At 38.1% G+C, this 13,774-nt stretch overlaps 2 protein-coding genes and 1 long non-coding RNA gene across 5 annotated transcripts; all 3 read right to left on the bottom strand.

Annotated features, from left to right (window-relative positions):
- Positions 1 to 2,391: 2,391 nt before the first annotated feature.
- LOC117913961 lies at positions 2,392 to 3,007 on the bottom strand. The gene has a single exon (XM_034829098.1). The coding sequence runs from the start codon at positions 2,842 to 2,844 to the stop codon at positions 2,506 to 2,508; it is 339 nt and encodes a 112-aa protein (XP_034684989.1). The 5' UTR covers positions 2,845 to 3,007; the 3' UTR covers positions 2,392 to 2,505.
- Positions 3,008 to 4,967: 1,960 nt separating this feature from the next.
- Positions 4,968 to 7,000, bottom strand: LOC117913962. Of its 3 annotated transcripts, none has more exons than XR_004651189.1 (3): positions 6,879 to 7,000; positions 6,217 to 6,366; positions 4,968 to 5,805 (listed from the first exon to the last, which is right to left on the bottom strand). It is a non-coding gene; the product is annotated as an uncharacterized LOC117913962 (long non-coding RNA). The 3 variants fall into 3 exon arrangements; XR_004651188.1 differs by having other exon boundaries at positions 4,968 to 5,808; positions 6,879 to 6,998; XR_004651190.1 differs by having other exon boundaries at positions 4,968 to 5,765; positions 6,879 to 6,998.
- Positions 7,001 to 11,401: 4,401 nt separating this feature from the next.
- Positions 11,402 to 13,689, bottom strand: LOC117914157. Its single transcript, XM_034829378.1, has one exon. It carries the CDS (start codon positions 13,600 to 13,602, stop codon positions 11,614 to 11,616), a length of 1,989 nt encoding a protein of 662 aa, XP_034685269.1. The 5' UTR covers positions 13,603 to 13,689; the 3' UTR covers positions 11,402 to 11,613.
- Between the last annotated feature and the right edge of the window lie 85 nt (positions 13,690 to 13,774).

Here is a 13,774-nt window from a genome sequence, read left to right as displayed (position 1 = left end):
TTGCAACACTAATAAATATGGACAAGGTGGATGAAATGGATTTGGATGGTATGGGCTCACAAATTGTAGGGTTGGGTATTCACATTTTTGGACCCGACCCATAGCTATATATCAAAGTCTCATCCAATCTCTGTGTGAACCCAATTACTCACAATCAAAGTCCACTGTGAGTCTGTGACCACACCAATATTGTTTATTTCTATGAACTTAAGAACAAGCACATAAAAACAAGAGAGCGGGTGGGTGGGAGGCGGCTGCCACATGTTGACAAACTTGATCATTGTATAAGGTGGTGTTTGTTTTTTTGGCTTTTTGCTAAAAACCATTTAGTTTTAGAATTTAGGTTGTTTGTTTTTTTACTTTTTTATGACTTATTATAAACTTTTTACTAAATAAAAAAAGCCAAAATATATAACTTTTTCTAAATAGAAAAAATAACACAATGGTTTTTTTTTAGTTTGTAATACTTAATAGAAATAAAATACTACAAAAACAAACAACCTAATATTTAATATTATTAAGTATTAAAGTTCTATTTAGAATTAAGTAAAAAAACAAATACCACCTAAGCTATTTTTGCCACCACTGACCTAATTCACTTTACCTAAACTTAGCTTCCACATTGAGCTTTGGACCATGAGCACAAAACATTTATTATACCCCCAAATATTGAGCTTTCTACAAAGCCATTATTGATAAAACAAGAAATTTAGGGTTGTTTTTTTAATAGATGAATTAAGGAAGGAGCTCTCCCGGCAAGTAGGCAACCGAGTCTTCAAGTAGTGCTTTTAAGTTCCTCTAGGCCGGTATAAGTCGTTGTACTATTTTCAAGAACTGTTTTCTGTTCTTGAAAACAAAAAACACAAAAAAACCTGTTTGGGGAACAGGATGTGTTTTTGTTTTTTGTCTTTTTCGTGTTCTCAAAAATCACTTTTTTGAAAACAATAAAAAGATGTTTTCAATGTTTTTTCTCTGTCCAAATAATATATTGTTTTTCGTGTTTTTTTTTTCTTAGTTGCTTTTTGTGTTTCCATAAAGGTGAGCTCCATCCAACCATCACATCCCCACCCACAAACCCTTTCTTCTTCCTTAAATTATTGAAATTAATATACTTATACATGGTTACAAAATCATCATTTGTTTAAGAAAATTATAATTGGTGTAAAATTTTCAAAATGGAATAAATTTTTTTAATTTAAATGAATTATGCATATAAAAATTATTTATATATCTACAATATCAAATTAATGGAAGAAAATATTTTATTAATTAAAAAAAATAACTTTCAAATATGTTTTTTGTTTTATTTATTCTTTTTTTTTTATTAACTCAGCCAAACATGTTATTTTGAACGTTTTCAGTCAGTTTCCAAATATATATATATATATATGTTTAAAACACAAAAAATTGTCCTCAAAAACCGTTTTTTACGACAGTTTTCAAAAACAACGACACAACATGCCCTTGACCTCTAGGCACTCAAGCTAGGGTCTATGAATAGGGTAAGCAGCCAGCCATGACCAAGTCGGTGAATACATGGGTTCAGGGCCAGCATTGGAGAATTAAAACCCTAGACTTGACCAAATCCAACCTGCAAATTTTGCACAAGAGTTTGAACTTTGAAAACATATTGAGGCTTCATATTGTGATTGACTTTGATGAATTTGTGGGATTTTTTTCACTAACAAACCTAAGCCGGATAGAAACAGGTTTCATTGGGACACAGGATCATGATCATGACACCAAATCTTTATCTTGCAGAGAGTAATTACACATGACACCATCGATTTAGGCTGATGTTTCCCTAGAGGCTAAAATAAAATCGGTGGACCCAAAAGGTGTAGTGGACCCATCTCCTTCCACAAGACAGCTACTCTGGTTGTCTTTTCCAAATAATGGAATAAGTATGCTAGCTGGAAAAGTTAATGTAATGCATAAATCTCTGAGACTGAGTGGAAATCGATTAGTAAAGTAGAATACAGGATTGGCTAATTCGCAGATCGGCATATATCACAGCCATAGCTGCAGATGAAGCAAGAGGACTTGCAGGCAGGTAAGTTATTATCAGCCTCAGAACCAAAGTGGAAAAAAATCATTAGTTGGTGGTAGTTGGCCTTGTGAAGTTCAACAACTGGCTTACTCGAACAACAAGCTTTAACACCCTAAAAGGTTTCAATTTTGAGATGGTCCGGGGATTGGGTATCTTCCCATAATTTTACCATGTTTGTACCTCTGTTATGCCCTGGTTGAGCTGGGTTAGAGCCCCTGGTTCATGTCAGCAGGCTGAGAAGATCTCAAGCTTCAACACAGAGCTCTGCCATATGCAGATCACATAGTTGTACTTCCAAGTTGCAGACTCCTGATTAGAACAAAAGGAGGAAAGAGGCTAGCTGCAAGCAAAGAACAAAACAACATTTCCTTTCCTTCCCAATTAAAGCAAAACAATAAAAAGTTTACAAGGGTATACAACATTTTGGTCATCATCGAATGGTGCCCCTCTAGCTTCTAGGCACCAGTTACACAAGAGAACATTCTGTGGCTCCTAAACCTCACAAGTTTCTTGGGGGGAAGAGGAGGACTACCAGCACCCTTTACCCTATCCTCCACTGAGAAGAACTGGTTGGAATAATCTCCAACTGACTTATGCCGCCGATGATCATTCCTCTCTGCATGGAAGCCTGCAATCTTCTCAGATGGGGATTCTGTATTTACATAATTCTGACTGCTGACATAGAAATCTGGAATATTGTAGCTTTGAGCAGCGCCAGAGGAGAGACATTCATATTGCCGGCGAGTCTTGCTTCTCTTGATTGCCTTGTAAACCACAGGGATGAGACCCTCCATCTAAGACCTTGGGTGTTTTCTTCTTTCCCTGTGTAGAGAAAGGAGCAGAGTATATTATGTGAAGGAAGTGGGCAATGGGAATTGGAAGACTTTGCCTTTTGTGCTTGGTTGTGATATATTTAGTCCACCACCAATTTTTTTCAGAAGTCCCCACACGTCATTTTGAATTTTTGATTATTCCTTTTTTCTGTAGTTCTATGGGCCAGCTTTGAGGTTCAAACTAGTGGTTCTACAAGCACCAAGAAAAGGGAGTTGAACTAATGACTCAACCATGATACACTTGAAAAGATCATCATTTTTGGGGTCAACAGCGACAGTTTTTTTTTTTTTTTCCCAAAAACTAGAACAAGAAGATTTTGCAAATTGGTTCCACTCAATCTTAAGATAACATATGATAATATCAGAGTGGAAAATCAAAGTGAATCCACAATTCAGATCAAGAAACGATCATGTGCATCTTCTTGGTTCATTCTTCTTATTTGGTTTTGGAGAACCAAGAAGGATATCTTTCTTTTGTTGACTCGATCAAAGCTTAGGTATGTCCACCCATTTGCCATGTCAAGCAAACACCTGCCTGCCGTCTACCAATATTCATTGCTTAATGGGGTAGGTTTGCTATAATTTCTATCGTTGTCATGTGTCATAGAAAAGGACATCCCTTATATGCACTAACTTTCACCATAAATGTTAAGATCTCTAAGATTCTAACATTTTGAACTAGTTAAGAAACACAGACTGGAGAATATAAAGTATATCCTCACAGATTGTTATTTGCTACTGTCTATGCCTATCACACTGCTGCTCTTCTCTGCTGTGCCTAATGAACATGGCTGCCTAAGGTACTAACTAATTCTTCTTCACTATATTACCAATGGTGAAAATTGTCAAAATATTGTGTGAATGGCCGAATACCTTGGCCTTGAGTTTTGTATATTATATATAAACTTTACAAGGATGCTATACATGGAAAGCAAATAAAAGCAAATAAATTCCCGCATGATTCTAGCCCTATACATGTAAACTATAATCTGTCAAATAATGTATGCTAACTGTACAGAATAATAAATAGAGAAATAAGGAAACAATTGTGAGCTAAAATAAGGAAAGAAGTGTGACCTAAAATAAGGAAAGAAGTGTGGACAACAAAGTTGTCCTTTGACAGCCCCCCTCAAATTGATGCAGGTTGATCAACAAACATCAATTTGCTACTTAGCAAGCAATGTCGATGATAAGGGAGAGCCTTGGTGAAGATATCGGTAATTTGTAAGTCAGTGGAAATATGTGGAAGAGTTATAATACGAGCTTCAAAGGCTTCACGGATAGAGTGACAATCCACTTCAATATGCTTTGTGCGTTCATGATAGACAGGATTGGTCGTGATCTGAATAGCACTTGTATTATTAGCATGTAGAGGTGTAGGATCGGTCTCAGAAAAATCTAACTCCGCAAGCAAACCTCGAAGCCAAAATGATTTCAGAACAAGCAAGAGACATCGCCCAGTACTCAGATTCCATAGATGACTTAGAGACTCTGTCTTGCTTCTTACTTTTCCAAGAGATCAATGCATCACCTAAGAACAGACACCAACCAGTGTGGAGTGATGGGTATCCGCACAACCAGCCCAATCAGCATCACTATAAGCAGCAAGGCAAGTAGAATTGCCTACAGGGAAGAACAAGCCACGAGTAGAAGTGCCTTGAACATAGTGCATGATCCTACGGACAACAGCCAAATGAAGATGACGAGGAGTCTGAAGGAATTAGCTGACTTGTCGTACAACAAAAGAAATGTCCGATCTAGTAATTATGAGATAAACAAGGCTACCCACTAACTTCCTATATAAACTGGGATCAGCAAGTAAGTCGTCCTCCTCTTTGCGAAGCTTGACATTTAATTACATGGGAGTATCAACAGAAGTAGCCCCTTGTAGACCAGCTGTAGCCACCAAGTCACTCACATACTTATGTTGATTGAGGGAAATACTAGAGGGACTATGATGCACCTCAAGACCAAGAAAATATGTGAGAAACCCAAGATCTTTCATATGAAAGGACTCAGAGAGATGAGTTTTGAGCTAACCAAGTAAAGCAGAATCGGAACCAGTGATCACAATATCATCAACATAAACCAAAAGAACAACAATACTCATGTCTGATTTTCAAAGAAATAAGGAAATGTCATACTTGCTCTGCCTGAATGAAAATTGTAATAAAGTGGTGCGGAATTTATCAAACTAGGCCCTCGGAGCCTGTTTGAGACAATAAAGAGAGTGACGAAGCTTACACACATGTGAAGTCAGAGAGGGATACAATCCCGATGGTGGCTTCATATAAATACACTCTTTAAGATCCCCATGACGAAAAACATTTTTTACATCCATTTAATGTAGTGGCCAATCATTGAAGCAGCAAGAGCTAGAATCGTACGAACAATAGTCATTTTAGCCACAAGAGCAAAAGTCTCTTAATAATTGACACCATATTCCTGATTATTCCCAAGTGCAACAAGCCGAACTTTGTAACGATCCAAACTTCCATCAGATCAGACCTTGACTAAGTAAACCCATTTGCAACCTAGAGGAACAATAATGGGAGGACAGGGCTCAATGTTCCAAGTGTGATTGGCCTCTAGAGCGGCAATTTCTTCCTGCATAGCTTGTTGCCAACAATCATGCTTGGCAACATGTGAGTAGCATGTGGGAATATCAAAATTGGACAATGCAATAGTAAGGGCTGAAATAGAATTGCCAGAACTGGAAGAGGGAAATCCATACCTATTCGGAGGTACAAACACTCGAGGAGAGCGACGTACTAAAGGTGTTGGAGGTACTGCAATTGACTGAATCTGGAGCATGGTAGGATCAGATATCGGGTGAGCCACCAAAAGAGACTATGGGCGGGAACGTCTCATATACATAATACCTGGTTGAAAGCGAGAACTAACTGGATGAAGATCTGAGAACTGCTGCTCAAAGGAGGGGAGGACCACAGTAGAAGAGGATGGCACAATAAAAGAGGATATAAGAAAGAAATGTTGATTTTCAAAGAAAATAACATTCCTAGAAATATGTGTACGATGTAATGTGGGATCATAGAAAACAAATCCCTTTTGACACATATTATATCCCAAGAAAGCACATCGAACAGATTGAGCAGATAATTTATGTCGCTCATGAGGAGGTAAATGAATAAAGCATACACAACCAAAAATACGAAGGTGATCATAACTAGGTTGCTTAGCAAATAAGCGAAAATAGGGAGACTTCATATGTAGGACTTGAGAAGGTAAACGATTAATCAAGTGAGTAGCAGTTTTCAGAGCCTCTACCCAAAACATGGATGGAACAGAAGATTCTAACAAAAGAGTACGTACCACGTCTAAGAGATGACGATTTTTGCGTTCGACAACTCCATTTTGTTGAGGAGTAGAGGGACATGAACGTTGATGAATAATACCCTTAGAAGCCAAGAATGCTTGAAACTCAGTAGACAAATACTCACCACCGGAATCTGTGCGTAATGTCTTAATAAAAGTAGAAAATTGATTGTCAACATACGCTAAAAACTCAGTGAAAGTACAAAAGACCTCAAATTTAGAGTGAAGAAAGTAGACCCAAGTAAATCTACTATGATCATCAATGAAAGTCACATAATATTTAAATTTCTCATGTGAACTAACCCTGGAAGGTCCCCAAACATCACTATGAATAAGATCAAAGCAGTGAGATGCTCTACTTGCATGCAAAGGAAATGGAAGAATTTTACTTTTACCAAGTTTGCAAGAATCACACTCAAGAGATAAAGAAGAACGATCCTTATTACCAAGTAAATCAGAGTTCAATACATGAGATAAGATCTAAGTATTGGGATTACCCCAAAGGTCTTTTCCCTTGAGAAAAAGTTCAAATTGAAATGCCCGGGTAGAATAATTTGTGACTGTAAACTTAACACACATAGGTGCGGAATCCATAGAAAATAAATAGAACCCGAGACAAAAGGATGGACCAAAAAAAAAAATTCCAGAAGAAAACTGACCCACGACAGCCACAGAAATACCGAGAAAAATGGTTGTGTTTGGGTGCAGCACGAATCAATACAGACTTGATCGAAAGACACGAGAGACACCTCCGAAACCGAAAAGACAGAAAATAATTTGAGGGAAGAAAAATTAGCAACCTTGCTCTGATATCATGTCAAAATATTGTGTGAATGGCCGAATACCTTGACCTTGAGTTTTGTATATTATATATAAACTTTACAAGGATGCTATACATGGAAAGCAAATAAAAGCAAATAAATTCTCGCATGATTCTAGCCCTATACATGTAAACTATAATCTATCAAATAATGTATGCTAACTGTACAGAATAATAAATGGAGAAATAAGGAAACAATTGTGGACTAAAATAAGAAAAGAGGTGTGGACAGCAAAGCTGCCCTTTGACAAAAACAACCTGCTTTGATAGGTTGAAAGTTTAACAAAGCAAACAGAAAGTTGTGTAACTCGCTTTCTTATGCACCAAACCCACCTTGGAAGATTTTCAAAAACCGTAATTATAAAAATTCCATGTCTCTTCCCCAACAAGAAGATTGAATAAAATTTGAAAAAAAAAACTCAATATATCAACTCTCATATCTCTATCACTACTTGTATATATGTATGTATGTGCCAACAAAGATGAAAAAATAATCTTCACCTACATCATGACTCGCGATGTTCAGAGATTTCTTGTGGAATGTGTTAATCTAAGATTTTAGATGACATGGCAACTGCTTAAGATAAGCTTAAATATGTTTAGTTGCAAAGTCGCAGTTGGACATATTTGATGTAGATGTTGCCGTCAGTTGCCATTCATCCTTATTTTTTTCAAGGCTATGTTGAAATAGCACCTGGGTTTTGTTTCCCTGGGTTCCAGTATTACAACAAAGTCGTGGTCTGATGCCTCTGATCCTAAGACAGGGAATTGGAAAAAGATGAGCAGACAGATATGTGGTTGGCAGTTTCAAAATTGGGGTTATGATCTCTCTGCATGCTTCCCCCCACCGTTATTGACTTCCTGTACAAAATTTAGGGTGTACTAGCATACAGCAAATTTAATAGGAAACCAACCAATTCTGTGTACCGCAACGACTTTAATAAGAACCCATTTTCTTATAACAACTTGTCAAAAGAAAGTAGCTTCCAGTGAACAACCCCCAAAGAAATTTCCCTCATAAGATTGGCTGAATTACAGGTCATGTCTATCACTTGATTAACACTAGGCACATGCATTCTAAATTAAGACTTACCTGGCAAAGGAACTTAGTTGAACAAGATCACACAAGGTCTAACCCTTGGTGCTACAAAAGGGGAATCCATCCTCTTAATTTTGGGCCAGTCGTGGTGCCAAAATTTTACAAGCTTCTAGGGCTTATGAGACCTAAGAACAACTCCAACCTTGTAACTTTAATTAATTCAAAGCAACTCTGCAATCTTAGCTCTTGGATTGCTCTTAATATCTTGTGATTTGAATCATTTACATTAATTAAACAAATCGCTTGACCAACAATCTGCAAAAACTAAAAGAAAAGGCATAACAGAATATCTCAAACAAAAATATGTTCTAAAGAATGAAATTTTAGGGACCTAAGGTAAGTTCATTAGTGCACCTGTTTTGTATTGGCGAGCTTTTTGGATGCCTCTGCATCACCTACTCTAAGGATGATAAATTCTTCTGATGGACAAAACTTACATGAGAACACATTCAAGGAATCTCTCATGACTAGTTCTTCAGTGATTTTCAAGGCAAGGATTCCGCTATCATGAGTTACCTTAAATTCTAGCTTGAGCAAAGTTAACAGCCCATCCCAAATGATTCAACCTCCCATAAGATGCACAGAAATTCCATCCTCTATGATGGAGTATCCTAGCAACCAACATACCCCTATGTTGTCCAGCTACCTCTCTCAGCTCCCACAGCAACCAAGCTTTCACAATTGACTTGGATCTACCTCTAGATCACAATGGGGAACATCCAAAGAGCATTTCCCATTTCAAACTTCACATAATTTCTATGAAGGACTCATGATAATGCTAAATATTAGCGCCCCATTGACATAAGAGGGAAATAATTCAACCCGGTTACTGATTCTCTCCAGCCAATCCTTAGGACCAATGGACAAATGTGAAGCAAACATGGTATCCAGTACAAAGTACAGATGCTGTTCTGTTTCCATATTTTCTTCACAAATAAAACACTAAGGGGAGCCTTAAATGATAGTGGCCGTTAGAAATTCTTATACAATGTTAAATGCCTAGGTGCCACATGATTTTTTTCCCTTCTACAATAACAATAAATAATTGGTTTCAAGTTTGGTTCTTCCTACACTCACCCACCCTTCCATATGCAAATTGGAATAAATGGGTTCATTGCTACAATAGGATTGCCAAATAAGTTCTTTCCCTGCCTACTTTTCTGCTACTCTGGCCTATAAGCGTCTAATGACATCAATCCCTTCAGTGGGTTAGTGACGAAATTAAAAGGCAAAGACCCAACCTTACACCTACTTATTGCTGCAGAATGGAGCTAACTTTACTGTGCCCCTAAGGCAGTCTCCCACCAGAGGAGTGTGATATTAAGTATGAAATCTAATCCAGATATCACAGATGGGTTCAATCCCAGCATCTCATGAGAGAACAAAAATTATTTACCAATACCATCAAAAACCAATTATTGCAGTTCTAGTGCCTTTATTCGAAAGTGTAAGCTCAGATCAGTTTTCAGTCACAAGAGAATATGAAGTAACTAATACAACCATTTTCTGAAAATCTTCATTTAGAGACAAACAATAGAAGGAAGATGTATGGATCTCTCCACCTAGCAAATCATGTCACAAGAAATAGAACTAATTCTAACATCTCTCATGAATGATAGAAAATTAAAGGAAAAAACTTAGATGACCAAATTTGAACAAAATATCTTCAGACAAAGCTTTTGGACAGGACATATATAATGCATCACAGGGAAAAATAGCGAGAACTATTTTTTATAGACATATTATCAATTATTACAATGGTTTTTGGATATTCCATCAAAGTACTTCTGTGTGGATCACTAAATTGTTTTTCTATTTGTTTTACTAATTAAACACAAATGGATTGTGACTTGTAGGACCTCAGACGCTACCAACTCTCCTAAAAGCAATTACTATCAGGAAAGGCACATGCCCTAGCCTTATAGTGCGCATTCACCCAAGTGCCCATGGCAATTGAACATAAGGGGAGTTGATGGACGCGACCAACCTCCAATCTGCCAAGAATCTCCTCCCAGCAACACCCCTGGGATTCGAACCCATGACCTTGACTCTAATACCACTTGTAGGACCTCAAACGCTACCAACTCTCCTAAAAGCAATTGCTATCAAGAAATGTGCATACCCTACCTTATAGTGCATTCACCCAAGCACCTATGGCATTCGAACATGACTACTATTGTCTATTGCACTATATTTCAAATTAACATATCAGAAGATGGTAGGAAATAAAAAGCACAAATCATTCTCTTTTGAACAGTTAAGTAAAGAGAAAAATGAGTTCCTTCCCTGTCAGGGCTAAAAAGTAAGTGAAAACCTGTGAATTGTGTTCATCATGAACTTTACAGCCTTCAACCAGATAGAAATCAGGATGAAAACACATAGAACAGTTTTCTATGAATAAATGAGCAGACATAAGTGATAATAGTTGTTTTCTTCTTACAAAACATGTTAAGGAAAAGAAATACAGACACATCCAAACACCTAATAGAACTAAATTAGAGGAAATCCATAGGTGTTCCCATCTTATTAATGCTAGCGAAGATTCACCTAAACATGATTTTGTTCAGTTACAAGCAATTTCCTTGCTAAATTTTGGTGAATTGGGTTCTACCCTTAAGAAAAATGTAGATTTCTAACAAAACAAGCAAATTATAATACTGGACTTCCTGTAACTGATTGGAATCAGGAAACTGGGCTTTCTTAGGAAACAGAAAGCTAAGAGGGGGGGGTTGGGGTTTAGTACATCAAAAGTAAAAAAAAAGTTCTAAAATTCCTAGTTCAGGTAATTTAAGTGGAGATTCTATCCTAGTAAGGTCTTCCCCTTGCTGGTTTAACACATTCCAATTGTGTAATCTAAATAAGCTTTGCCCACTATACCATGTTCAAAGCAGCAAACTGGCACTGCATACCTATCCTTAATCTGCATACTACAGAACCCTGTGCCAGGTTCTATTGGTTTCAAGCCAATAACCAGGTATTGTTATATAAAATGACATATCTATATCAGCAAGTCAGAGTTTAGCAGTCTTTCCTACCAATGCATTTTAATACCGTGTGTTGAAGATAAATATCCCAGGTATCATAAGGGATGATCGTAAATAGTGAAAGCAATTTGATTACTCAAACTACTGCCTAATAGGAGTAACTAGGTGAGTACAGAAGCGCTTATCACATTTTGTTTAGCACCTGTTAAATCAATTAACCTTTGTCTGATCCTCCAATAAATTGGTCTCTAGTTTCAGTTTCAGAGCAGAAAACACGTATAGATGCATTCCATACAATGGAATGAAGAGAAAATATAATATATGAAAGAAATTTTGTGAAACACAATTGAACATCAAATTACAGGGAAAAAAAAAATAGAATACATAAGTGATTCTTGAGTGGCTACTATTGATTACCACCAAGAGAAAACCACTTTGACCTAAGTTTAGCTGCACTTACTAAAGAAACGAAGAAAAACAAATGCAATAAATTATTCTTCAAACAAATGGTTCTTGTAGCATAAGGTCCAGTCTGAATCCCCTGAAGCGACCAGGCCACCGCCATCAGTGCTTACGGACTCTGCACAAGCAATTGGTCTCTGAGGAAGAAGCTTTTCTTTGCCTTTTCTATCAGCACCTGGTTTACAATCTAAGAATTTTGAAGACCCAAAATCTGCGGTTAAAATCTGATCATTCCCTACATCAACATTGAGTCCAGGACTTAGATGGGATTTAAGCTGGTCATCACTGCAGCCATTAGCATCTTCCTCTTCATCAGATAAGCATCTGCAGCAATCCAACTCATCCATCTCAAAAATCCGACTGATTAAACCTTCTCTCCATGATATCCTCATCTGAGAATGTGACACATTCTCTAATGTAGAACTAGAATTCCAAGAAGCCCTCTCCAACGTCTTTTGAAGTCGGCTAAGGTCGATTGAATTATAAGGTGTAGGCAGTTGATCAAACTGGGAACTCAAGCCAGATGGATCCCACATTGATATATGACTCTTTGGAGAAAAGCTTGTCATCTGAAGAACTTCTGCCAATGAGTCAAGCTCAGATTCAAATTGTCGGTCCTTACAGACATCTGCATTTAACAAAGTCGACCCAGCATGCCTATCTGAACTTGAATCTGATTGTGGAGTTTGAATAACATTCCCACTACCCAATGAATCAGTTCTCATGGATATTGGAGTACTTTCCTCAACAAGGCTATACCGGTACTTTATCTCTTCTTGTGCCTTGCAACAAGGTGTAACATGTAGTGGAGACAAGGAAGAACAACCAACCATGTAATCAGATAAAGACCCTGGAAACCCTTGAAATTCATGGAGCCCATTTGGCGAAAGCAGAGACTTCCTACTCCTCCTATCAATACTACTACTACTAGTAATGGTGTTAGTAGTTTTGTCACTAAAATTACACATATCTGAAAGCGGAGAAGGAGACAAAGCCAACCTTCCACATGGGTTTTCAGAACCTTCCTTCAGATTCTCATCCTTCTTGCCTTGAGGAGATAAGAGCCAATGCATTGAGGCTTCAGTAGGTAAAGGGACCACAGATACTCTAGAATCGTCAACAGAACCTACACCACTTTGAACATCATTATCAAAAGCCTTACATTTATCAAAGCTTAGCATATGATTTTCCCCTATTGTAAGGATCCCCCTAGCCCTGCATTTCCTCTTATCAGTGACCCCAGAAAGAACGTGGCCTGCACCATAACAAGCAGGCGTTATGGCCATCAGAGATGACCCACATTGTATCTCTGGAGATACTGAGGGCTGAACAGGAGGTGTTTTATTGTTGCTACCATTTGAGTTCTCTTCCACAGCCTTATCAAATGCAAAATCCAAACTAGACCCAGATGGTAACTTACTCACAGGAGTAGAATTTTCATCGGCAACACCTCTCAGGCTGGCCTGAATAGCCTCACCAGCCTCATCAACTCCCCTCACCAAGCACCCCTTCTGCTTCAAATCTTCAGACCCAGATGATATTTTATCTGAATTAGCATTCGGCTTTGTCTTATGGGGACCTCTTGACTGCCACTGGTAGAGGCAAGGTGGGTTTTTCTTAGGCTTATGAAGCTCATCTCCAACTGCACGTTTTGGGATGTTCTCCTTTCGGGGTTTAGATTTAGAGGGTTTCGAAATCCGGGCATTTGGGGCCGATTTGGGGGTTTTGGAGAGCGCTTTAGGCCTGTAACGGGGGGATTTGGAAGAAGAAGAATTAGAAAGAAGGAAGCGGAGACAGCCTCTAGGGACTTCAATAGACTGGGAAGAAGAGGAGGAGGAGTTGGTGCTGGAAATGGTGGTGGCAACGTGGTTGAGATCCTTCAAAGGGTTTCGAGGCCTCTGCTTCTTTCTCCGGTCCATCTTCAGATCTGCCGGTGCTGGAGACCACTTGTTTTGCAACTTTGAAGTTGAAGTTGATGATGAGGATGATGATAGTGGGGGTGGTGGGGGTAGGTTCATTGTGTAAACATGGGAAAGTAGACAAAATTAAAGAGCAAGATCTGCACTTCCCTGCTGCTACTGCTGCCTGTTTGGAAAGAAAGAAAATGATTTTGAAACAGGACTTGGAGGGATGCGGACACCCTTCATTTCTTTCTTTCTTTTATTTTCACCCCAACTTTCCTTCTCATTT

The sequence above is a fragment of the Vitis riparia genome, chromosome 5 (genome assembly GCF_004353265.1).
Source record: "Vitis riparia cultivar Riparia Gloire de Montpellier isolate 1030 chromosome 5, EGFV_Vit.rip_1.0, whole genome shotgun sequence".
In the NCBI taxonomy this organism is placed as follows: Eukaryota; Viridiplantae; Streptophyta; class Magnoliopsida; order Vitales; family Vitaceae; genus Vitis; species Vitis riparia.
This window is presented reverse-complemented; position numbering and strand designations above follow the sequence as displayed.